The sequence below is a fragment of the Neofelis nebulosa genome, chromosome 1, assembly GCF_028018385.1.
Source record: "Neofelis nebulosa isolate mNeoNeb1 chromosome 1, mNeoNeb1.pri, whole genome shotgun sequence".
NCBI lineage: Eukaryota > Metazoa > Chordata > Mammalia > Carnivora > Felidae > Neofelis > Neofelis nebulosa.
Window position 1 is genome coordinate 139,388,841 of NC_080782.1, and position 25,967 is coordinate 139,414,807.

The 25,967-nt window shown below is 44.8% G+C and overlaps 1 protein-coding gene across 1 annotated transcript in view; it reads right to left on the bottom strand.

Annotated features, from left to right (window-relative positions):
* SNX24 (sorting nexin 24) overlaps window positions 1-24,223 on the bottom strand; it is a 156,688-nt gene extending 132,465 nt beyond the window's left edge. Inside the window, exon 1 of the mRNA XM_058737891.1 lies at window positions 23,884-24,223. Coding sequence (XP_058593874.1) covers window positions 23,884-23,943 — 60 coding nt within the window. The 5' untranslated portion in view covers window positions 23,944-24,223. The remainder of the gene's footprint in view (window positions 1-23,883) is intronic.
* Between the last annotated feature and the right edge of the window lie 1,744 nt (window positions 24,224-25,967).

Here is a 25,967-nt window from a genome sequence, read left to right on the forward strand (position 1 = left end):
GGAGGAAAGGGCATAGTTCCACAGTGTTCCATCATACAGTGAGGTGGTCTTGCACAGACCTAGGGCAGCCAAAGGAAGCAAAAAGTGGGCAAATCAAAGAAGAGAAGTGTTGAAGTCCATCTCAGCATACAATCATTTTTGGCCACTGTTATTTCATAAGCCAGTTCTTGGCACTTCTGGTTCTATAACCATTTTTTATGTGAAAATGTTTCCTATAGTTTAACTCTACACATGACTGAACACTTCAGGTTGCAGGGTACTTCTTCAAATTACCAAAACTCACTGTACCACAGATCATCCTTAGTAGAATTTCTGTTTTCAGTTCCTCTCTAGTGCTTAATGATATTACTGGAAAACTCTCTTTGGTTGCTTAAGTTAACCCCCAATGAACTGGGAGCATGTTTCAAATCTGCCCCCTAAACCTGCTCCTTATGTGCCCAAGAACACCCCCCCCCCCCCCCCAGTCAGGCACTTGGCCACCAGCAAGGGCAGAGCTCTCAGGACCCAGATGGTTCGGGTAGGATCCTGGTCTTTGGGGCTTCTGGCTCTTTGGTCAAGAATAACCGTGCACGGCACCAGAACCACAGCAGGCTTCACTGCAATTTCCAGAGCACAAAGTCTACCACACACAATCCACCTGGCAGGTTAAACGGCTCCCCACTACGCAGTGTGAACCCAAGAGACTGCGGGCCTCAGGGCCGGTGACAACGAGCAAGAGAGCAGAGATGCCCAGGCCAGAGACAGAGGTGACACCACCAGAAGTAAAACGAGAACATACCATTCTCTGCCAGCTTGATGGATGCCCAATGATAAGAGCAGCTGCCTTTCAGTCCATGCCTTGCACTGTGCTAGGTGCCTGTTACTTATTATCTGCATTACTTTTCTCTCTTCGTGGCTCTCAATGCTGGTTCTCATCTTACAAACGAGGCGGCGCACTCCTAGAGTGTAAGCCTCAAGCAAAGGATGGCAGAATACTAAGAGAAGACTTCTTGACAAGTGCATCTTTAGATGGGCAATCCATAAGACTTATATACTTTTTCTCCATAAAAACGAGGTCTTAATATGTGAGCTCTAGTGTTCTCAGTAATCTCTTCCCACAGCATCGATTTCTCATTTGTTAAAACTCTATCATTAATTGGTTTTGATGTTTATTTATTTTTGAGAGAGAGAGAGAGTGAGAGAGAGAAAGCAAGCATGAGAGCAGGGGAGAGGCCAAGAGAGAGGGAGACACAGAATCCGAAGCAGGCTCCAGACTCCGAGCTGTCAGCACAGAGCCCGACACAGGGCTTGAACCCACAAACTGTGAGATCATGACCTGAGCTGAAGTTGGACTAAGCCACCACCCAGGCACCCCTATCATTAATTGGTTTTGACAGGGTGTGTCTACTGCTCAAAAGACACAGTTCTGGATAGTTCATGGATAAAATCAACAGGGGTTAAACTCTAACTCAACTTCATGAGCCCCCACATACTCAAATGTCTCTCAAATTTTTACTTGACAGGCATTCTTCTTGTTGTTTTAGTTTTCCTTTGGTGGTAAAGCAGAGGAACAGGAGATGAATTTATGGTTGCAATGGTACTCATGTCAGAAATCCCACACAACCCTCACTCAGGCAACCCTCTCTAGAAATCCAACATAAAGATGTAAGCTTTTAGAAACAAATGCCAATGCTAACTACTACAGAACTAACTACATACGTTAAGGGCTTTACACCCATTATTTCATTTGCTTAAACAATCCCTATTAGTTACGAAGCAGGAACTATCATTCCCACTTAGGGAGCCACGGCTCAGAGCATTTAGGCAACCAGTGGTCATCAAACACATAGTTAGGAAGTGGTTCCATGTCACCAACAGCAAAGTGCACTCTTCAACCGCACTGCTACTTCCCCTCTCATAGAACCTCTTCCCAAAGAGGTCAAGTTTGCAAAATAACCATAACCTCAGCTTCTGCCTGACTCACAAGAGCTGCCTGTGATGCTGTGCAGTTCAATATCAGATCAAGTACAACACACTGACCATACTCCTCTCCACTTGACCAATCTCGTCTACTTACTGTCCCATCCCTGCTTCCCCAGCATCTGAGACAACCTGTCAAGAGTCCCCTCTCCCAGACATCCTCCTGACTTTCACAAAGGTTTCCTGACTAAACGTTAGTGCCTGGCCTTCTGGGAAAAGGCTAAGCTGAGACTGTGAAGGGAGAGAGGCCTAATAACAGGAGTGATACTTACTGAGCCAACTATAGTATGGGGCAAACACCTTGCCAGGCATATCACATGCACTATTTCTTTTTTCTTTTTTTTTTTTTTTTTTTTGAGAGAGAGAAGGAGAGACAGAGCACAGCTGGGGAAGGGCACAGAAAGAGGGAGACACAGAATCTGACGCAGGCTCCAGGCTCTGAGCTGTCCACACAGAGCCCGACATGGGGCTGAAACTCACGAACCATGGGATCATGACCTGAGCCAAAGATGGACACTTAACCGACTGAGCCACCCAGGCGCCCCTCACATGCACTATTTCATTTAATGGTGGCAAGGACACTGCAGGTTGGGTACTTGGCAGTGGCTGTATGGGTTAGGTACTAATGTTAACCCATTTTAAAGACAAGGAAACTCAAGTTCCCAATGTGTTCAAATTTAAGCTTATTAACATAACACAACCATACGTATACGTTCAGCAATCCGCGGGGCAACACACGATTAGTTTACTACAGCTCCAGTGTACCTTGTGTTCACAAACAGGGAGAATCCCTTTGTGAGAGAGAGTTTTGGAATGTCATGAGGGTCTTGGAGAGAAAATAAGGAAATGATGGCATCCCCAGGGCCCAGTACAGTGCCTGGTATACTGCAGGCCTTCCAGCACCATTGGCTGAATAAATGAATACAAGTAAATATTGGGGCTGATAAAATTGTGTCCCACACTCCACTTCTCTGCCTCTTTGCCAACCCTCATCCACTGCTACCTCTTACAGCTCCCACCTGGCATTTCTTCCTGGCTCTCCCGGCCAGTCCCCTCTTCAGACCACGTAGAGTACCCAGGTTGCAAATGTGCTGCTGTGGAGCAGATCACATAAACTCTGAACTAAACTTCCAATTCAATAGACCGCCAGCCTCCCCTGACACCCATTTAGAATCCTCTGGGCCACAGAAAGATGAGGCCACAGAAGGGCTCCCGGGTGCCTCAGTGGGTTGAGCATCTGACTCTTGATTTCAGCTCAGGTCATGATCCCAGGGGCATGGCATCAAGCCATGTGGTCAGAGTCTGTGCAGACCATGGAGCCTGCTTAACATTCCCTCTCTCTCTCTCTCTCTCTCTCTCTCTCTGGGGTGACTGGGGGGCTCAGTCAGTTAAGCATCAACTTTGGCTTCGGTCATGATCTCACGGTCCATGACTTCAAGCTCCACATTGGGGTCTGTGCTGACAGCTCGAAGCCTGGAGCCTGCTTTGGATTCTGTCTCTCCCTCTCTCTCTCTGCTCCTCCCCTGCTCATGCTCTGTCTCTCTTTCTCTAAAAATAAATAAACGTCAAAAAAAATTTTTTTAAATATTCTCTCTCTCTCCCCCTCTGCCACTCTCCCCCACTCTTGCATGCTTTCTCGCTAAAATAAAATACAATTTTAAAAAAAGATGAGTTCCACGGTACTTTTTTAGACCCAAGAGTCAGTAAAGGAGCAAACCCTGACTGTAGAAAACAGCTTCAAAACAAAACTCTAGGTTAAAACATCATTTGTTAAAACTGAACCTAGCAAAGCTGAACAATGATGAGTCAGAAGTCAAAAGTTCTACTTCTGGGGGCACCTGAGCGGCTCAGTCAGTTAAGTGTCCAACTCTTGATTTTGGCTCAGGTCATGGTCTCACAATTTGTGAGTTTGAGCCCCGTGTTGGCCTACAACTTGTGACTTTGAGCCGCACGTGCTGACAGTGTGGAGCTGGCTTAGGATTCTCTCTTCTTCTCCCCCTCTCTCTACCCCTCCCCTGCACTCGCTCGCTCTCTCTCCCTCTCCCTCTCTCTCAGTTCAGAGCACAACACCAAGAATGGGTCTGGATAGGGGATGGCCTCACTCCCACTGCCAAGCCAGTGCCATATAATTAAACACTTATAAATGGAGGCAAGATTGTCTGGCCTCTTCTAAAAAGACTTTATGTTTGCAGAATGTAGAAAACCAATTCAAAGTTTTACCTGAGAACACTGTTAAGCATCTAAAGCAAAGAACAGTGGCTGAACATCACCTAGGGGTTCTGTGATTGACAAATAGTTGTCAATAACTCGATGTTTAAACATACCATCAGCACTCTTCACGTGTTCTTACAGATGAAATGACTAGGACACTGTAGATGCCATTCTCTAATACGAAAGCACTGCAAGTTTCTTTTGATATTACTTTTTTAAAAGAATTCGTTTAAAGCAGTGCATTAAATATAGAGTTATTCAAAAGTAAGGAAAAAGGAAAAACTTTCATAGTAGATGACAGGAAGGTAAAATATATCATGACATTTTACCCATACTGTCAAAGATTTAATTAGGAGTACCAGAAATGGGGCACCTGGCTGGCTCAGTCCACTACCCATGTGACTCTTGATCTTGGGGTTGTAAGCTCAAGCCCCACATTGGATGTAGAGATTACGTAAGATAACAAACAAAAAAAAGTACTAGAAATAACAAGAGCCGCCCACATGGCGAGTTCCTACTCTGTGCCCAGAACTTACAAGGATGCTTTCAGAGAAAAGGAGGTAAGCATTTTAGGGAAATGAGGCCCAGGAAGGTTTATGACTTGTACAGCACAAGCACACTCACTAGTATCACACCTAGAATGTGGAACCAAGTCTGTCTGGCTCCAAAGTTTAGAAATGACCCTCCTTAGAAGTTCCTCAAACCGGCTGAGGTCAGAAAAGCTTAAGTTCATTTGGTTTATGGCTCCAAAGAATCAAGAGTGGTTCAGGCCCTCAGTCCTAGATGCACTCCTGCTGAATCACAATGTGAACTGGTCCTTCAAAGCTTTAAACAAAGCTAACGTTTCTCCTCCTCCGCGCTAACTCTGCACTCTATAGGGCGTCTTTTTCAGAACAGGGTAAGTCACTTCATAATTTGCAGGCTTGGCTACAAATTAAAATCAACTGGAGAGCTTTTAAACCATACCAAAGCTGGAGCCCCAGTTACATGAGAATCTCTGGGCAGAAAGTCTGAAAAGTCTGTGTGTTTAATCTCTCCCAAGAACCATAGACTTACCCTATTAAGATGTATGGGGACAAGTAACCTGCCTTAATGATCTCCACAAGAATCTTGGGGACATTTCTATGGCAGTGCTCTATTTCTACTGCTCATTAGAATCACCCAGGGAGCTTTATAAAAACTCTCATGCTCAACCCATATTCCAGAAGCACCAGACTCCCTGAGGGTGGGACCCAGGCACTGGCAGTTGGTAAAGGTCTCCAGGTGATCGCAGGGTGCAGCGTGGGCTGGGCGCCACGGCCTTAGCAGCTCATTATTTGCACCAGAAGCCAAGCCCTGATTTGGACAGAGATCCAAAGTGCTACCTACCAGCAGCACCATCACATCGACTATGAGCCTATTTTCTCCTCCTCCCTGCCTCCTCCCTTAGCATCGGCTGCCACCCAGAAGTCTTTCCATTCATCAATCACTTCTTACGGCATGCCCACTTAAGAGAAATGCTACATGACTGTCTCTCTGTCCTTCAGAAGCTTTCCCACTACTGAATGATTCATCTCCTGGGCACATGCAACATTTGTCATTCTCTTGCCACTTTCAATTTTAGTATCCCCACTTCCTTTTCTCTCTTACTACTATTTTCAATACTGTCCCTTCTTTTGCCCTTCTGGGCAATCTGGGCTAATGCTGCTCTGGGTACACTGAAGCCTAGTTACAAAGCTACCAGCTAAGGACCCACACTGTGGCTGAAATTGAACTGATATCCCAGCACCAATGCCATTCACTGCAGGCAGGCTGAGCAGACGTCCTTTTTGGCTTTGGAGGGGAGTGGAAAAGTTCCTGTGGATGCAATGTTTTAATGTAGAGGAGGTTTGTCCTGCAGCTTCTGGAGATGCCATGCAGCTTCTGGAGAAGCAAAGCTCAGAAGGTTCTCCTGAATTCCCAAAGCACACTCTTGATTGCCTACAAAGATCTTCATGGTTTAAAACAAAACAAAACGACCTTTGTGCATTTCAGTTCTAAACTTCTGAAGTATGTGAACCTTCTGGCATGGGTCATAAATGAAATAAATTCTACACTGATAGCAAAATGCTTTTTATCCAACAATATTTCTATGCAAAAGCAGCAGCATTCATTGTGAGGACAGCGTCTCAAAGGGCAAATGAGCTGTTGATTAAAGCTTCCCTAGAACGTACACTACTTTGGACTACTAATGGCTGGCGGACAAAATCCACTCACATCTGCACCCTGCAAACCATCCTCCTTCCATATACACATGACAACATCAACGAAAAAGTTCAGAGCACTAAGAACATGCTTTTGCCTGGTAATGTACTTCCTGCACTACATAAGACTGTTCATTCCTTTGCAAAATTTATTTTCAACACTATTTCAGGTTATTTCTGCAAAATTACCCGTGTAAAACCCACCATGAATTCAGAGTCTGCGATGCAAAAAAAAGCGCATCTGATTTCTTTACAAATTGTAAGGTAAAAATGTAGCAATAATTTACTCCAGTAATTTTTATGGGAAAGATCAGGATCATTGACTTTTAAAATAAGGTTTCTCTTGACTAAGTTAATTTCACTCCTGTTCCTAATAATTGGTATTTGAGAAGGAATTTTAGGATAATATTTAAAAGTTAATTAAAAACAGTGTAAGCATTCGTGTCAGTCAAGCATGACCTCTGCTCTACAATGCATTTAAATGCATGCCACCTTGACCTGTAACACAGCAGTGTAAAAAATTTTGGTCAATATAAATCAAATGTACACTAATTTATTCAGCAGGTTCCCTGGTATCTGAATCAACATTAGAAATCTAACCAGTATTTGTTATTCTGTTATTGACAAAAGGAAGCATATTTAAATGATAACTAGTACTCATGGGTGTCATTTGGAAGTTAAATTGTTCCCCAAGGACAGCCTGCGTAAACATCTACATTTAAAGGTCATTTGCCACCAAATTATGAACAACTGTTGCATTTATTAGCACAGGCTCGATAATTTGGAAGCTGCCGCCATCAATTTTTACTGACAATGAGATCTAATTGTCCACTAATAATAAACAAGGAAAGCAGGCCTTTTCTACAAACTTTTATTCCCTGCACTACGATCACGTTTGGGAAATGGAGGTGCAAACCTTCCACGGGTATGCATCTGAAGGAAAGAACCTTCCAAGAGCAAGAAAGCACTAAACATAGTTTACTGTAAATATCAGATCCTAAAATATTAAAGTGTGTTTTCTCGTGTCACACACATCTGAACTAAAACAAAAGAAAGAAAAACACTACCATGTTTATTGATGAAGTGCGTCTTTCAATTTTAGAAGGAAGTGTGATGGTGAATTCTACCGTGGGGTGCCCAGATATTTGGTCAAACATTGTTGTCTGTGTTTCTGTGAAGTGGTTTTGGGTGAGATTAATATTTCAACCTACAGACTGAGCAAAGCAGATTGATCCCTATGATGGTTGGCCTAGGAGTGCCTGGGTGGCTCAGTCGGTTAAGCGTCCAACTTCGGCTCACGTCAGGATCTCACAGTCTGTGAATTCGAGCCCCACGTTGGGCTCTGTGCTGACAGCTCAGAGCCTGAAGCCCGATTTGGATTCTCAATCTTTCTCTCTCTCTCTCAAAAATAAATAAACATTTAAAAAAAACTATAATGTGGTGGGCCTCCTTTGATTCTGGAGGCAACTTACTCTGAGTGTGTTATTCCAACCCTTTTACCAAATGACCCGAAGAGCTAATGCTTTCGACTAGGGTCCAGAACAAGAGAAGGATCTGCAAGAGGTCCACAGTGCTGTGCAAAGTGCTTTGCCACATGGGTCAATATGATCCACCAGATCCCATAGTGCATGAAGTGGCAGAAGCCGATAGGGATGTTGTTTTGAGCCTCTGGCAGGCCTCCACAAGTGAACGACAGCACAGGTCCTTAGGAAGTTAGAGCAGAACCCCGGCCATCCTCCATGAATAGCGACTTTCCTTTTGAGACAGAGTTCTTGGCTTGCTATTGCACCTTAGGAGGGACTGGAGGCTTGACAAGAGACTACCAAGTTACCAGGCGATCTGAGCTGCCCTTCACGAAGTGGGTGTTATCTGACCCACCAAGCTATAAAGCTGGGCACAGCAACACTCAGTTACCAAATTAAAATGGCATATGCATGATCAAGCCTAAGCCGGTCCTGAAGGCACAAGTTATGTGAAGAAGTGCCCCTGGTCCCCACTCCTGCTGCACTAGCTTCCCTCTCCAGCCTGCACCTGTGGCCTCATGAGGAGTTCCCAGAATTAGTTGACAGAGGAAGGACCTGGTCAATGGAGGAGTCTGTACCATATGCAAGCACCTCCTGTGAATGTACACCTGGGCCATCTAGTCCCTCTCTGGGACAGCTAGGAAGGACAAGAGTCAAGGGAAACCCTCCCTGGGGGCAGATTTCAAGCAATGCACCTAGCAGTTCACTTGGCTGAAAAGGAGAAGCGGTCAGATGTGCGATTAGATACTGATGCATGGGCTATGGTCAATAGTCTGGCTGGATGGTCAGGGAAGTGCAAAGAACATGACTAGAAAACTGGCTCTGAGGAAAGGGGAAGATGAGGTTACCTTGACAGACCTCTGAATAGGCAGAAGAAGAAGGAGGAGGCAACAATGGAGTAGGAGGAGGAGGAGGAGGAAGAAGAGAAAGGGAAGGGGAAGGGGAAGGGAGGAGGAACATGTGAAACTTTTTTGTGTCTCATGTGGACACTCATCACTAGTGACTGCAGCAAAGGAGGATCTTAGCAATCAAGTAGATAGGATCACTTGTTCTGCAGATGCCAGTCAGGCTCTCTCCCCAGTCACTTCTGTCATTGCCCAATGGGCTCACAAAATGGCCATGGGGACAGGAATGTAGGTTATGCACGGGTTCAGCAACATGGACTTCCACTTTGTGAGTCCAGTCTGGGTATGACCACCACTGAGTGCCCACTCTGCCAACAGTAGAGGCCAGTTCTGCACCTCCAATCTGGCACCACAGGAGGAGGCTGATTACATTGGTTACACTTCCATTGTAGAAGGGACAGTGTCTGGTTCTCGCTGAAATAGACATTTATTCTGGATAAGGATTTGCCTTCCCTGTGTGCAATGTTTTTGCTACAACTACCATTCTTGGACTTACGGAATTCCTTATCCATGACCGTGGTATTCCACAGCACTGCTCTGATCAAGTGGCTCATTTCACAGTAAACAAAATGGTGCAGTGGGTCCATAAACATGGAATTCACTGGTATGATCATGTTCCCCACTGTCTTCAAGCAGGTGGCTGGAAAGAATGGTGGCATGGCCTTTTACACACTCAGTTACAGTGCCAGCTGGGCGGCCACACCTTGCAGGGTTGGGACAAAGTTCTCTAAGTGACCGTATATGACCTGAATCGGTGTCCAGTACCTGATGCTGTGTCCCCATAACCAGAATTCGCAGTTCTAGGAATCAAGGCATAGAAATGGGAGTGACATCACTCATTATTACCCCTAGGTGCCCAAAATTATTGCTTCCAGTCTCTGTGACTTTATGCTTTGTTGGCCTGGAGGTCTTAGTTCCACAAAGATGAATGCTTCCACAAGGAGACACAGCAATTCTACTGAACTGGAAGCTAAGACTGCCACATGGCCACTCTGAGCTCCTTGTGTCTCTGAATCAACAAGCAAGGGAGGGGATGACTGTGCTGGCTGGGGTGACTGATCCTGACTAGCAAGGGGAAAGGGGACCACAGTGGAGACAAGGAAGATCAAATGTAGGATAGAAGGAGATCCTTAATGGTGTCTCTTAGTAGTAAGATGCCCTGTGATTAAAGTCCATGGAAAGCTACAATGACTCAATTCAAAAAGGACTACTAATGGTCAGACCCCTCAGGAATAAAGATCTGAGTCACCCTACATGGTAAAGAACCACAACCAGCTGAGGTGTTCACTGAAGACAAAGGGAATACAGAGTGAGCAGCCAAAGAAAGTAGTTATAAATACCAGCCATGACCATGTGATAGGTCACAGAAATGAGGACTGGAATTGTCAAAATATTCCCTCCTTATTTTGTCTTCAGTACGTTTATGTGTTCACCTATTAACATATGTAAAGTAGATATCTTTTTCTTCCCTCTCATCACTTTATCATGGAACATAAGAGGTAATGACTTCATATTGCAGAATTTAAGGAGTGCTAACTTAACATCATAGTATTTAACTTAGGGGATATCAAGGAGAAGAGTACACATGACTCAGGATTCATCACCTCTTCGGGGTAAGGGGTTCACGTGTTTTCAGTTGCACACTAGAGAGTTGTATCTTGCTGGGCAGAACTACGACCTTGTCAGTGTTTTTATTTGTAGCTTAGGTATGGTGTGAGGAGATGTGCAGGCGTGTCCACGTGACAAAGGGTAGGTTTGTGATGGTTACCGTTATGTGTCAAGCTGACTGGGGCACAGGGCACCCAGATATTTGGTCACACATTTCAAATTGAGCACGTCCAAAATAGGATTTCTGATCTTTCCTCCAAAATCTGCTCAACCCAAATTCTTCATTTCAGTAGTCCTCCTATTGGGTCTTTTTTTCTCACACTCCAAATCCAATCCATCAGTGAATCCCACCGGCTCCATGAGCAGAAATCTACCCACAGTGCAACCTTCTTCCACTATGTCTACTTATAGAACTGTTCTCAGCCATCATCATCTTTTACCCAGGAAAGTACAATAGCTTCTTAATTGAGCTTTGTGGCTACACCCAATACTCCTAGAGTCTGTACTCACCAAAATGAGAATGATCTTTTTTTTTTTTTTTAATGTTTATTTATTTTTGACAGAGAGACAGAGCTTGAGGAGGGGAGGGGCAGAGAGGGGGGCGGGGTGGGTGGGAGGGAAACACAGAATCCAAAGCTCCAGGCTCTGAGCTGTCAGCATAAATCCCGAGGCAGAGCTCAAACTCACAAACCGTGAGATCATGACCTGAGCCAAGTCAGACGCTCAAGTGACTAAGCCACCTAGGTGCCACGATACTGATCCTTTTAAAACAACTCCTGTCACCACCACATAAGGGCAGGGATTTCCATGTGTTTTCTTCACCGTGTCCTCAGCATCTCAAAGAGGGCCCGGCACATGGCTGGTGGCCAATACTTACTAAACCTCATTACTCCTGTTTCCCATCTCTGAAAGTAGAAGTCTTCTCAGTGCCTACCGGGCCTACCAGCTCAGTCCTCGCCACCCGCCAGTCTACCTCACACTGTCCCTCTACCATATGTGGCCTCATCTCGGACCACCCTCTATTCTCTGATTCAGTCCAACTGCCCTGGACTCATTTCTATTCCTAAAACACAGGGGGCACATTCCTATCTCATGTCCTTGGTGCACGTGCTGTTCCCTCTGCCCGAAACACTCTTCCCCTAGATTACCTCATGACTCACCCCTCATCAACCTCCGGGCTCAGTTCTACTGTTATTCTCCCAGGGAGGGCTTCTCAGTACTCTTTACTCCCCTTCCCATGTATATTTGGATCAGTGGCACTTATCACTATCTGAGATATTATGTATAATGTACTTGTCAGGTCTATGTCTGACCCTCTCCACCCATCCAACTAGAATGTAAGCTCCTTGAGGGGACACTTCACTGCTCTGTTCACTGCTCTATCTCCAACAGGCAGATTAGTGGCCTAATCAATTAGTGGCCAATCAAGCCACACAGCTGGCTGTCAATAAACATTTGTTAAACAAACGATTAGTTGCCATATTTTCTTGACATTATAAACAATGTTACAAGGAATAGCTTCATGTGTCTACCTTTGTGCATTTGTGGGTAGAGACCAAAGAATGGGAAAGGTTAAGACTAAGAGTATACATTTTCTTTAACAAATATTGCCAAATTGGCTTCCAAAATACATCTTCCCAGTTACAGTCTCACCAAGAGGGTGTTAGAGAACCTGTCCCCCCTCAGCCCCATTCCCATCAGTACTGGTTTTTATCATTTTCATTTTACCTATTCATTTTTTTTTTTTCAGTATGCTCTATGCCCAACATGGGACCTGAACTCACAACCCTGAGATCAAGAGTCACATGCTCTATCCACTGAGCCAGCCAGGAGTCCCTTGCCTATTCACTTTTTAAAGGTCTGTTTTACTTTGCTTTTCTTTAATTACTGGTGAGAGTGACTATCTTTGCATATGTTTCGGTCATTTTGTACCTCTGATGTCTTTATTCTCTTACAAACCAACCAAGCAACCAACCAACATGTTCATTATTTACAGCTGCTTCCAGGATAAAATTCTAAGTATCCACAGTCCCACTAACCACTCAACCCAAACTCCAAACTCGTGTTCTACCCCCACTACCTACCCCCTCCTTACTGACTCCCAGTACTTCCTACCCTTCACCACATCCTGCCTGGAACCAGAACTGGAAATGATCTTCCCTTGCCCAAACTGGCAAACTTCCACTCATCCTTCCTGAGCAAGCATTCAGGTCAGTTATCCCTGAGCCCACGACACTAGTACAATGCCTGGGAGACCTAAGCACATAATACACAATCACGTGAATGAGTGTTTTCTCTACCTGCCTTGTGTAATCCTGACAGTAAGAACAATATCCATCCACTAGCAAGGTAGACAGAAGGGTGAGGGTGAAGAGGAGAGAGAAGCTTCTAGTTTCTCAAACAACTTCTAAATACCTAAATGCAAAGAACTAAGGAAAGGCAGCTGGTAGGACTCAACTTACACACTGATTCTTCCCTCGAGTGAGAATTATAGGGTGAAAACCTAAGTCATTTGCCTTTTTAATAAAAATCAACAAGGGGACAATAGTTTATTTCAAATACCCACCCACCCAATACCTACTTCAAAAAAGAAAGAAAGAAAGAAAGAAAGAAAGAAAGAAAGAAAGAAAGAAAGAAAGAAAGAAAGAAAGAAAAAAGCAACCACAAGGAACACTAGCATGTTTCAAACATGCCCAAACTAGTCATCAGCCATTGAGCCAGCAAATTACAAAGAGTGTATACTGAAATACCACTGCTTACCTATCAGATTGGCAAACACCCAAGGGCCTGACAACACATTCAGCTGGCAAGCTTGTGAGGAAACACATAATTTCATAAACTGCTATAGGAATGCAAAATAACACAATCCTTAAGGAAGGGGATTTGACAATATCTAGCAAAATTAAATAGGCATGTACCTTTTGATCCAGTAACCCACTGCTAGGAATCTATCCTAAAGATGCCCTGACAAAAATACAAAAACACATATGCACAAGGCTAATGACTGCGGCCAAAAATGGAAAACAACTGAGCTATTGAAAAGGAGGTGGCATCTTTAAATATGCCCGTGGGGGGGTGAACTACAGGTATATTGTTAGGTTAAAAGAAAAAAAAAAAGCAGGTGGAAAAAAATGTTTTAATACACTACTGTTTAATTTTAGACCACAGTTTCATCTAAGGGTACAAAAATGTACCTGTATTTGTTTATATTTTTTTAATGGAAAGATAAACAACTTTTTTTTTTAATGGTCATCAAAGGAAGAGGAAGAGAGGAGAATGAAGGGAACATAAAAAGAAGCCAGTTTCAGCAGATAAACCTAAGGCAGTGCATACTTTACACAGGTATAAAACAAAATCAGTTTCTAAAAAAAAAAGCCCTAAGGTGGAGGCTGGGTGACACAGTCTGTTAAGCACCAGACTCTTGATCTCACACTGTATGTGTCTGAGCCCAGCATCCGGCTCTGTGCTGATGTGTATAATGTGAGACAAAGTAAACTGCTAATCATGATATTCTAATTCCATCAAGCTCAGCATTTAAAGTACTGAGATTTTCGATGCAAGACAAGACACCACTGAAGATAAAAGATCAAGATAAAAATTCCTGTTGGCCTCAACTTAAAAAAATTCCTCTGCTGTGACCACCGAAGAGATCTCAAAACCTTCACAAATACCCTGTGCCCAGCTCATGGTCTCTAAATAGCATTTCTCAATACAAGCAACCAGAGGTCTTTAGGGAAAACCCTAATTCCAGACCTGGACCAGGAAAGGTAAAAGATGTACCTTGAATACCTTGTTAGGAAGCAAGGAAGTGATCAAAGACCACTAAGATTGTGTCAGTGACACAGCACCCAATTTGAAAATGCCAAACTTGAGGGTGGCTTAGTCGGTTAAGCATCTGACTGTGGCTCACTCGGGTCATGATCTCGCAGTTCGTGGGTTTGAGCCCTGCATGGGGCTTGCTTCTGTCAGCACAAAGCCTGCTTTAGATTTTCTGGCCTGCTCTCCCTGTTCCACCCCCTCTCCAGCTCGTGCTCTCTCTCTCTCTCTCTCAAAAATAAATAAAACGTTACAAAGAAACCAAACTTGAAAGATGGCCAAAGAGGGGCAAAAAGTATATCAGAATCATAAATGCAAGGGGCTACATTGTATTGAATATGCTAATATCCACAAATTCATAAAAATACTAATTTTTTAAAGACAGCCTCTCTGAAAACCTTTAATTTGTGATCTTTGAGGCAGCCAACTTATGGTTTTGAAAAATAAATAATAAAAGAAAGAAGCAGGCATTTATCCTGCTTTTCCTGGAAAAACTACACCTCAGGGTAACCAAGTTACAAGGCAAAGTTTCTTTGTACACATGTATTCAAGTCAATAAATGAAGGAAGAACGATAAAATTAAACTATCAATACTTAGCAACCACTAAAGAATTAAGAGATCTAGGCAATGCTCTTCAAGGGCTGCTAGCATCACAAATCAAAGCTGAAAATGACCCATCCTCTGCCTTTTCATGACGTAAGCAAATGAAAAAGGTATCATAGGGATGTAATCAGCAAAATTCAGTGGGGAAAACTCTATGGAACAAATGTCACAGTTTATACAACAAAATAATTGTAAAAGAAAAAAGAGAAAGAGAACGAGATGGTAAAAGAACTTAGAGATTAAGGGGCACCTGAGGGGCTCAGTCAGTTGAGTTTCCGACTCTTGGTTTCTGCTCAGGTCATGGTCTTAAGGCTTCGTGGGGTTCAAGCCCTGGTTGGGGCCTCCGTACTGACAGTAAGGAGACTGCTTGGGATTCTCTTTCTCTGCCCCTCCCCAACTTGCTCTGGGTATCCCTCAAAACAAACAAATTAAAAAAAAACAAACCCAGAACTGTTTAAAAGAGCCTACAGATTAAAAAAGATTAAGGACACATACTAAGCAATCACATGATATGGACCTAGTTTCAATCAAATTCAAACAAACTACATTTAAAAAAAGAACATGCTTGGGAAAATTAAGAAAATGTAAAAATGAATTGATACTTATGATAATAGAAGAATTGCTGCTTTTTTTCTTACTGTTCATTTTTAAAGTGTCTGATAATTATATTAGGATTATATTTTTAAAGGGGAATCTTCGTTTTTTAGACATACATGCTGGAAATACTCAGAGACAGGTCTGAGATTTGATTCACAGTGAAAGAGGGGAGAATGTGAGGGGAAACGAAGCTGGCTGTAAGCTCATTATTTTAAAAGCTTAGTAAAGGCATCATTTTCTTCACTGCTCTATATGTTGGAATTTTTCATAACAAAAAAGGGAGGGGGGCAAGACAACAGGAATTAAAACAGAAAAGGCACATTCAAAGCAAAATAACAGAAAATTGCATTGAAAATCTGAATAAGAACCTGGAAAACCAGCATAAGAATGCAAGGTGTGAGCCTGATGGCCCCAGTGTTTTGCAGGGGTGCTGGGAGTGGGGTAGAAAAGAGGAGGTGAGAAGCATGTATCTCTAGGCCCTCTAAAATATATCCTAATCACTTATGTAGCATCTTGGGGAAAAAAAAAAACATAGGCAGTAAATAAGGCTAGAAAACAAAACCTGAATTGATCACAGAGTTTGAAAGTTGTACTAAGAATATGAAATGAATCCATGGTGTTACTTCTGAAGTACTTCAGAGTATTTGCGAAGATTTTATTTTATATAGCAGATGACTATTTCTCCTGGACTTTTGTTTACATTATTCATTGACATTAAAGAGCTTAAAAAAAAAAAAAAAGTTAACTTCAAGGCAGTCCCTACTATTAAGAATAAATTATAAACATAGCTTGATACGTTATTCCTTGCACTTTGCAAGAATTATGTCATTTGAGCCTCAAACCACTCTACAAGGTAGGTAGTAGTATTCTCTTTTACAGATGAGGAAAATAAAGCACAGGGGATGAAGTGACTTGTCCAAAGTCAGACTTCAAGCTAAATGTTAGAGGCAAAATTTGAATGCAGACAGCATGAGTCTCTAGCCTGAGCCTTTCACCGTTAGGCTGTGACAGCCTCTGTCACAAACTGGTGGAACAGAACAAGTAGGCTTTTTGCCAAATGGTAAAAATTACACATAAAGCAACTAAAATAGCTAAAATTTGATTTGATCCATACAGGTTCGTTTCTAATGACACACACGCCTCATTTTTGAGACAGTGTGCTGTAATGTGGACTACTAACTTACTTTCACATCACATCAGACAAAACTAAATGCAACATGATATCCTGGATCAGACATTAGTGGAAAAACTGGTGAAATGCAAATAAAGTCTGGAGCTTAGTTAATAGTAATATACCAATGCTAGTTTCCTTGTTTTGACATTACCATGGTGATACAGGATGCTAACGAGGGAAACTGGGTGAGGAGTATACAGGTACTTGCATTTTCTAACTTTGCAACTTTGCTGTAAGTCTAAAATTATTTTACAATTAAAAGTTGATTTTAAAAAACACATATGGAGCGCCTGGATGACTCAGTCGGATGAGCGTCCGACTTCAGCTCAGGTCATGATCTATCTCACAGCTTGTGGGTTCAAGCCTCACGTCTGGCTCTGTGCTGACAGCTCAGAGCCTGGAGCCTGCTTCAGATTCTGTGTCTCCCTCTCTCTCTGCCCCTCCCCCCATCTCAAAAATAAATAAATGTGTTTTTTTATTTTAATAAAAAAAACAGATAAATTACGGGGCACCTGGGTAGCTCAGTCAGTTGACAGACTCTTGATTTCGCTCAGGTCATGATTTCAGGGCGGTGGGATCGAGCCCCGAGTTGGGCAAAGCATGGAGCCCATTTGAGGTTCTCTCTCTCTGCTTGCACACTCTCTAAAATATTAGTATACTAAAATAAAATTTAAAAATATATAAATTACAAAATGAAAACTATTAAAAAAAAAAAGATTAAAATGTATTTCTAGCCCAAGGAAAATAAACTTCTGTCCCCAAATTTCTAAGCACCATACTTGCAGAATTCAATCCTCTTGTGCCCTATTTTGATTCTTAAGGTAGTATTGTGTTGGCTAACGTTCAAGAATATTTTCACAATTGTATATCCTGTCTTTAAGGGTAAGGAACATACCCTACCCGTGCCTGGTTTAATTATGCAGCACATATTTAATGTTTGCTGATGCTGTGAATTTATGGGCATGAGGCACTGTGGCGGCTATGTCCTTGTTACACAGAAGCCTCCTTCATCATAGATGCTTATAATGAGTGACTTTGAGATACTGTGGTGGACATCGCGGTCTCACTGTCCTTCTGACCTTCTCCCACTGCCGTGCCTACTGGGTTAGGTGGCAGGAAGGGGACTGACCTCATTCCCAGCTCCAGAAAGGCCTATTATTTTAACTCCATCTACTTAATGTAGCCTTGCCACGGTGATTGGTCCAGGTGGCTGTGGTCTCAGCCAATCAGCTCACAGAGCTCCCCCGGCAACAGGATTGGTTGAAAACCAACTGGGACTAATAGGATATGAAAGGAGAGGTATTTGTTCCGAGATTCTGGGGGGAAAGTGCCCATATCCTGAAGAAACGCCCTGGCTTCCTCTGGAAGTCAAGCACACACAATTTTTTTTTTTTTTTTTTTTTTAATCTGCAACTTGTTCCTTTTCATCACCAGGTGAAAGCAGAGAGGAGGGCCACTCCTGAATAGCCAGATGCCCTCATTCAACTTCTTCTCATTTTCACAAACACAAAATGGCAATAAAAATATTTCCTGCAGATCACTGTTAATTCCAAGGCAATACCTGCTTTGGGGTTACGCTAAAAAACAACAAAAAGAATTGAGAACTGGAATGATATTAAGGTGTTGATAATTGTGTGACAATACTGACATTTTGGTTATAGGGGGGTTTTTTTTTGTTTTTTTTTAAGTCTTTACTTGTTGGATATCCTAAGTGAAATGGTTACAGGTGAAATTATAGCTTAGATTTGTTTTAAAATATTCCAGAATTTAAAAAAAATGAAAAATAAGGGGCGACGAATGAAGTAATAATTTAAAATACTGAAAGTGAGTAATGAGTAAATGATTCCTCATGTTGTTCTATTTTTTGTATTTTAATCCATAAAGTATTCTAAAATTTTTTAACGTTTATTTTTGAGAGAGTGTACACGCGCAAGTGGGGGAGGGGCAGAGAGAGGGAGAACCAGAAACAGAAGCAGGCTCCAGGATCCTAGCTGTCAGCCCAGAGCCCTGCATGGGGCTTGAACCCACAAGCCGTGAGATCGTGACCTGAGCCGAAGTTGGGCATTTAACCGACTGAGCCACCCAGGCGTCCATCTAACAATTTTTTAATGTTTATTCATCTTTGAGATGAATTTGAAAGAGAGAGAGAGAGATAGCACAAGTGGCAGAGGAGCAGAGAGGGAGGGAGACATAGAATCTGAACCAGGCTCCAGGCTCTGAGCTGTCAGCACAGAGCCTGATGTGGGGCTTGAACCTACAAACCGCGAGATCATGAGCTGAGCTGAAGTCAGACGCTTAACTGAGTACCCGGATGCCCCTATTCCATAAAGTATTAAAACAATAATGTTCCGTACACATATCTCAACATTATGATCATGTATGTATGAAGCTGCCCTATGTAGTAAAAAAAAAAAAAAAAAAAAAAAAAAGCATGATACATCAGGTACATCAGAGTCCAGAATCCAAGAAAAAGATTTGTATAACCGTAACACAGACACACATAACACAGTCACATAGAGTTAAAGCAAACTCGAAAAACCATCTAATTCAATGCCTTTTTTCACAGCTATAAACAATGAAATCTAATACATTCAACTTTTGTGTTGCTACCTAGGTAGCAATTCTGGTGTTGCTACTTTTACCGACAACATATCTGAAACCTGAAAACAGCAGCCTACACGGTCCCCCACCCCGCCCCCGGGGACGTGCTTACCACCACATCCAACAAACTGTCCTCCATCCTTACAAGACCACTCAGCCACCGCCAGCACCCTCCTTGCGGTAAAGCACCTACCGTTCTCTCTCTTCCCACCCCTTTGCTTCCTTCCCCCTCCTCCCTCAGCATGCAGTGCTGAGACGTCTTTGCTCGGGCAGACTCTAGGAGTTTACTTTCAGTCCACCATCTTTCTTCCCTCCACATGCTCTTCCTGGGAAGAGCATCAACTTTGATACTTTTTCATCTTTTGGGCTGAACGACCACCTAGAGCGGTATTTCTAGCCCAGACCTCTATCCTGAGCTCCAAAATTAAGCAGCCTCATCAATCACAAAAACCTCAATACGTCCGGCCCCAAATTAAATTTCCTCCTTGCTTCTGCTCTGATTTGGTCAACAGCAACGGCATCCACGGGAGTCACCACTGTTGCCTCACGTCCAGTCGCCAGGCCCTGGAGATAGGCGTTTTCCCCTTTCCCTTCCCAGATGCCTTTAGTTCAGGCTCTCACCCTCTCCCCTTTCTGGTCCTTCTGCTAGCATTCCTTAAAATATTAATGCTCCAGGGTCCTCTTTCTAAACGCAAAGCTCATCATCCTGTATTTACTTCCTTCCTAAAAATCCTCCAATGACTTCCCAAAGTCCGTAGCTGAAGTCCACAGTTCTTTACAGCTCTCAAGGCTACCGAGCTGGTCTCTCCCCACCTCTCTCGAGGGTCAGGAGTCACCCTGCAGAATCCCTGCTGCTCCTAGAAACTCCAGTCTGCACCCAGACCCCCACCCACCCAGTGAGCTGCTTCACGCCTCATAATCACTGTTCTTCTGGTGTTCCTCTCCTATTAGAAGACTCAATCACTCGTTATTTACTCAGCGCACATGTACTGAATTCTGACTATGTGATAGGCCCTGTACTGGAATACAGCTGTGGAGACGGACACTGAGTCTTAAAAAGTGTAGAGACTTGCAGGGGAACAGCCAGCCAACAAATAAGCTATGATGAAGTACTACTTGAGTGCATGTGAATTTTGTTAGAATATCCTCTCGGGCTTCTTTATAAACTTAAATGATTTACAAGCGCCCCTCCTCCCAGCTTGTTTGTTTAAATCGGGGAGCTTAAAATGCCTTGCCCTTAAGATGAGATTTTTGCCCTGCAATTCCTCCTTCTAGACTTCACAATGTCAGCAAAAACCTCACCTGATTTCTAAAGTCAGCGTTCCTAAGCAGCAACCCCCACCCCCATCCCCGCACACCACCCTAAGGCAGAGCACAAGTGCCCTCTCCCTCTGCCCCGCGAACACCAGGGTACCCTAGCCCTTTCCTACCTTGTCCCTCCCGGCTGAGAGTCCCTAAGGAACAACACCCCTGCACCTTTCAACTCCCCTCTCGACATCATGCAAGCCCACAGTAAATGTTTAAGTGCTCAAAGGGCAAAATTTCACTCTTCAAAGGTAAATTACCTTGTACATGGAGCATAAGTTTGTATACTTTTTTTTTTTAACGTTTTATTTTCTTTTTTTAATTTTTGGGACAGAGAGAGACAGAGCATGAACGGGGGAGGGGCAGAGAGAGAGGGAGACACAGAATCAGAAGCAGGCTCCAGGCTCTGAGCCATCAGCCCAGAGCCTGACCCAGAGCCTGACACGGGGCTCGAACTCACGGACCGTGAGATCATGACCTGAGCCGAAGTCGGTCGCTTAACCAACTGAGCCACCCAGGCGCCCCTACTTTTTTTTTTTTTAAATAACAATGGAGCAATATCTATAAAAACTTTAAACAGCCCAGAAGTACCACTTCTAGTTAAGGTTCTAGGTAGATTCTAGTAGTAGGCATAAAAAAAAGCATGTATGGGAATTTCTCAGGCCAACATTTGACACAGGTGCTAAAAATTAGAAGCAAATGTCCAAACACCTGGGTGGCTCAGGTGGTTAAGTGTCCCACTCTTGTTATCAGCTCAGGTCATGACCTCATGGTTCATGAGTTCGAGCCCCTGTATGGCATCAGGCTCCATGCTGACAGTGTGAAGCCTGCTTGGGATTCTCTCTCTGTCTCTGTCTCTCTCTCTCTCTCTCAAAATAAACATTTAAAAAAATGTTTTAAAAATTAGAAGCAAATGCCAGTCGCCATGAACAAGAGATCTGAGTAAACAAGTGATGGAGTATTCCTTAAGAGGAAGATCCTTTGCTAGTAGCTACGAGGAGACAGACCTATCCATATCGGCACAGAAAGATATCCATGTTGTAGGATGAATCTTACAACTTATTCTAAGGGGGAAAATGCATCATGTTTTCAGGGCAAACAGAAAAGTCTCTAAGACAGCACCCCCACGTTTTATGTCTTTAGGGCAAGGGATTAGAAGCAAGGAGATAGAACCACACTTCGCTACAATGAACCTCGTATCACTGAATTTGTTTGAGCACACTATTTCTTAAATTTAAAACAGACATAATCACTAGAGTAAAAAGATGTGCTTTACTCCGAAGTATCCATTATTTCACAAGTTTCTTGTTGAGCAACCTGCGATCGTATTTTTAAATTCTGAGGGTTTGTTAAAGGCAAAATATTATCCGCTGCTAAATTCCCAGGACCTAGAATACAGATAGGGAGCAGGCATTCAGTTAATATTTGCTAAATGAGTAACTGCTGAGCAGTTACAAAATAGCTGCTCAGAGGGAACAAAGTATCCAATAGCTGCTTCCTAGACTCATAGAGGGAGAAAAAAAAAATCACTTGCAGTGGTATCTTAACAATATGGTTACCAGTCTAAATGAGATGGGATTTTTGTAAAAAGTTAACTTGTAAAAAGCACGCCAACTGTCATCACATAGGCAACCTTCACACTGCCAAGTTGACCAAGAAACGGGCTCCTTCCAAATCGATTTAATTCACAACCTGGCACATGCCTGGTAGTAATACAAGTCAGGAAAAGGTATTTGAAAACAGTGTGGGAAAACACAGATGCAGTAAGAGAAGAGAATCGCTAATGGCCAAAAAGCCTTAATGTTGATTTGAAAGTGCTTCTTTGGGGAAGTAACTAACTTTAGTTTGGATTACTGAGACCGCCTTCATCTAAAAATGACCAAACAACCAGGCTATGATCTTCAGATCCTAAAGAATGTCCCCAAGATGGTAAGCCCTCCATGACTGTTGATGCTGACGGGGGAAGTGACCTATCTGGAAGAATTAAAGGCAACCCAGGTTTCAAGGCTTTAAGGAAAAGGGTTTGCATACGTTCAAGCTTAAATTCAATCTCCCACCCACCCCCGCCCTTTTTAAGTAAAATAGACAATATTTAACCAAATGTCAATTCATTGTAAAGACTTATTTATATAAATAATGGCCAAACAGATCTCAGCTCTGCCCTCCCCCACCCACCCTCCCCAGGTGTAGTTTCCTCCCCAAAAGAAGGCACTCTGAATACTTCTTTTGGGACACCTGAACTCAGAGGTCTACTTAATCCTAAAAGCCCACATACTCCCTGCTTTTTTTTTTTTAATCACTGCTCTTAATTCTCAAAATTCCCTTGAGAGGTAGATTTAATCCTCCCTATGAAAACACACAAGGTTCCAAATAGGCTGTCACCAAAACCCAGGAATGTTTAGAGGAGAGAAAGGTTCAAACCCCTGCCTGCCGAATGAAAGTCACTGATGTTTAGCAAGTGAGTGAGTTAGAGCTGAATAATGTGATCACTCCTTTCAGGCTGCCCTCTGCAATCTTCTCTGCCTACCTGCTCTTTAACAACTGGAAATAAAATTCTTTTCAAGGTCCAACCAGCATGAGGAATTTCTCCCTTTAGCAATGATGGTCTAGATAAAGGTGCCTACGTTCACTGGGAAATCAACCACCCACAGTTTACTTACTGAACTCGTTGCCCAAAGGTCCCAGGCCCTCCCTCACCCTCCCGACACACTCTTCCAAGCCCGAGATGAGGGGGCCTGTTTCTCAGTTCTCAGGGATCAGTCTCAGGTACGGAACAGGTGCTCAGAAAGTACCTGATGATGCCATCTCAAGGCACTGCAGAACGAGGAGAGGGGGGAAAAAAAAAAAACTTTGGAAGCCATCTAAAAGCAACACACGTGCTCACTCGGGCTTTAATAAATCTCTACAAATGATTTTTTTTTTTTTAAATTAGCATGTTCTCCATCTGAATGGACCCACGGAACTTGGAAACGTACATCAACCCGCCGCGAAGCCACTCCTGTCTGGGCGGAGAGGGGGCAGCCGTGCCAGACACGAACGCAGCCCACCCCGGGCTGCAGAGGGCGAGCGGCGGGGAGAATGGCGAGCGCGGCGCACGAGGGCTGGACTCCCCGCGCTCCTGCCCCGAGGCCCGGAGCGGGGCCGGGAGGGGGAAGGGAGCGAATCGGGGACGCCGCGACGCGGAGGGGGCCCCGTCTCCCTGACAACCGCGCCGGGGCGCAGCCCAGCCTCAGGCCCGAGGGAAGGGAGGGCAGCCCGGGGACCCCCCGCGCAGGGCGGGCGGCGGCCGGGGGCACCACCGCGCTCAGCAGCCGCGGGCCCCGCTCGGGGGCCCTGTCCGGCCGCGGCCCGCGCCTACCGTGTATCCCCGCTCCAGGTCGCTCTCCTCGTAGCGAAAGGACGGGATGTAGACCTCCATGGCCGCGCCAGCCGGCCGGCGGAGGGCGAGCGGGGGGCGGGCTCGCGGCCGCAGCTCCGCCCCCGGCCGAGCGCCCCGCCTCCCTGCCCTGCACCCCCAGGACCCACAGGCTGCGCGGCCCGGCCGGGAGCCGCCGCCGTAGCCGCCGCCGCCCCCGGCACACCACTGGCGCGCCGCGCTCCTGGGGGCACGGGGCGGGGGAGCTGGGGGCCACCCGCGGCGGAGGGCGCGGGGCTCTGGGCTCCCGGGTCCGGGCCCGCAGGGCGGCGGAGCGGAGCTGGGCCCGGAGGAGGCGGGGCCTGCAAACCTGTGAGTCTGCAGAAAAGGGGTGTGCGCGCCTCCGCGCCAGGCGCCGGGACCGGGCCGCACCCGGGCGCTCCCTGTCCTTCGGGCGCCCGCCCGCGCTGTGTCTGCAGTTCCCGAGACGCCACCCGAGCGGATGGCGGGACCGCGGGCGACAGAAAAGCATGGAGCTCCTGGGTTTGGTTTCGGATGCTTGGGTTTTCAACTCTCGGCTGGCAGGAACAGCAGCGAACCCTCCCAACTTTTTACCCAGACTTTTTTTCTATTTGCCTTAGAGTCCAAGGTCAGCGTCTCGTTCTGAGTTCGCCCGCGAAGCTGGGGATGGTATTGTAATACTGAACCTGAAAGTCAGCGGGCCACAGACACCCACGTTCTGGCTTCTAGGTCCAATTCTAAAATACTGCCTTTGAGTATCTGTGGCGTTTTAACTAGAAGACACACACACACACGAGGAAGAAAAGAGAAGAAGGAAGAAAAGAAAAGAGAGGGCCCGAATGTGCTCTTCAGGCCGGGACCAGATAAGCTGAAAGTGCCTAACAGATGAAATGTTAGCAGATTACCTTTGCAAACTCTGCCTTAGATTAAAGCATGGAGGGGCGCCTGGGTGGCCCAGTCGGTTAGGCGTCTGCCTTTGGCTCAGGTCATGATCTCTCAATTTGTGGGTTCCAGCCCCACGTCCGGCTCTGTGCTCACAGCTCAGAGCCTGGAGCCTGCTTCGGATTCTGTGTCCCCCTCTCTCCCTGCCTTTGCCCCGCTCATGCTGTCTTAAAAATAAATAAACGGTAATAAATAAATAAATAAATAAAGCATGGAGCAGAATAGAAACTTGGAAGTGACTTGTGGGTCACATTATGAAGTGACCAGCCAGTGAGCTTTGGGGCTGCAGGCAATCAGCTTCTCAACCTCACAACCCAGAGATCAAAAAGTCCCACACTCTATTGTCAACCCACAGATCAAAGAGTCCCACACTCTATTGTCAACCCACAGATCAAAGAGTCCCACACTCTATATCCTCAGAGCCAGCCAAGTGCCCCTAAACACCTGCTTCTAACTCTGTTTGCTCTGGAGGCCAGGGGCATTACAACTTGGTAAGCTCTGAAGTTTATCCTGAGCCCCTAAATCATGGGAAAAGAGAAAGCATCAGGCCCTTTCCTTTAAGAACTTGGCTGATGTGCGGGTTGCCTGGGTGGCTCAGTAGGTTAAGCGTCAGACTTCGGCTCAGGTCATGATCTCGGCTGACAGCTCAGAGCCTGGAGCCTGCTTCAGATTCTGTGTCTCCCCTCTTTCTGCCCCTCCCATGCTCATGCTGTCTGTCTCTCTCAATAATAAACGTTAAAAAAAAAAAAAAAGAAAGAAAGAACGGGCCTGATGTGGACCTACAAAACCTCATTAGCCTCATCTGAAGACCTGTGTGCTGACCCACACACTTGCGACTCCAGCATCCCCCCCTCAGAACTCCATGCCTCAGCAGAAATCTGTGCCCCGTGACCAGACTCGTCTTCCTCTTTTCTTCTGCTGGCCAGCACCATCTCATGTTGGGAAATAGCTCTATGGACACCATGCTGTCTGAGTTCAGAGCCTGGCTTATAGGTTCTCTTAAGCCTCTGGTGACTATCACTGGGTGTTCTGTGATTCACTTCTCTGCCTCACTCAGTAGGTTTTAGGGCATATACCTTTAAAAATATTTTCTTTATCCCCTGCTTGGCACTTTGCCTGGCACA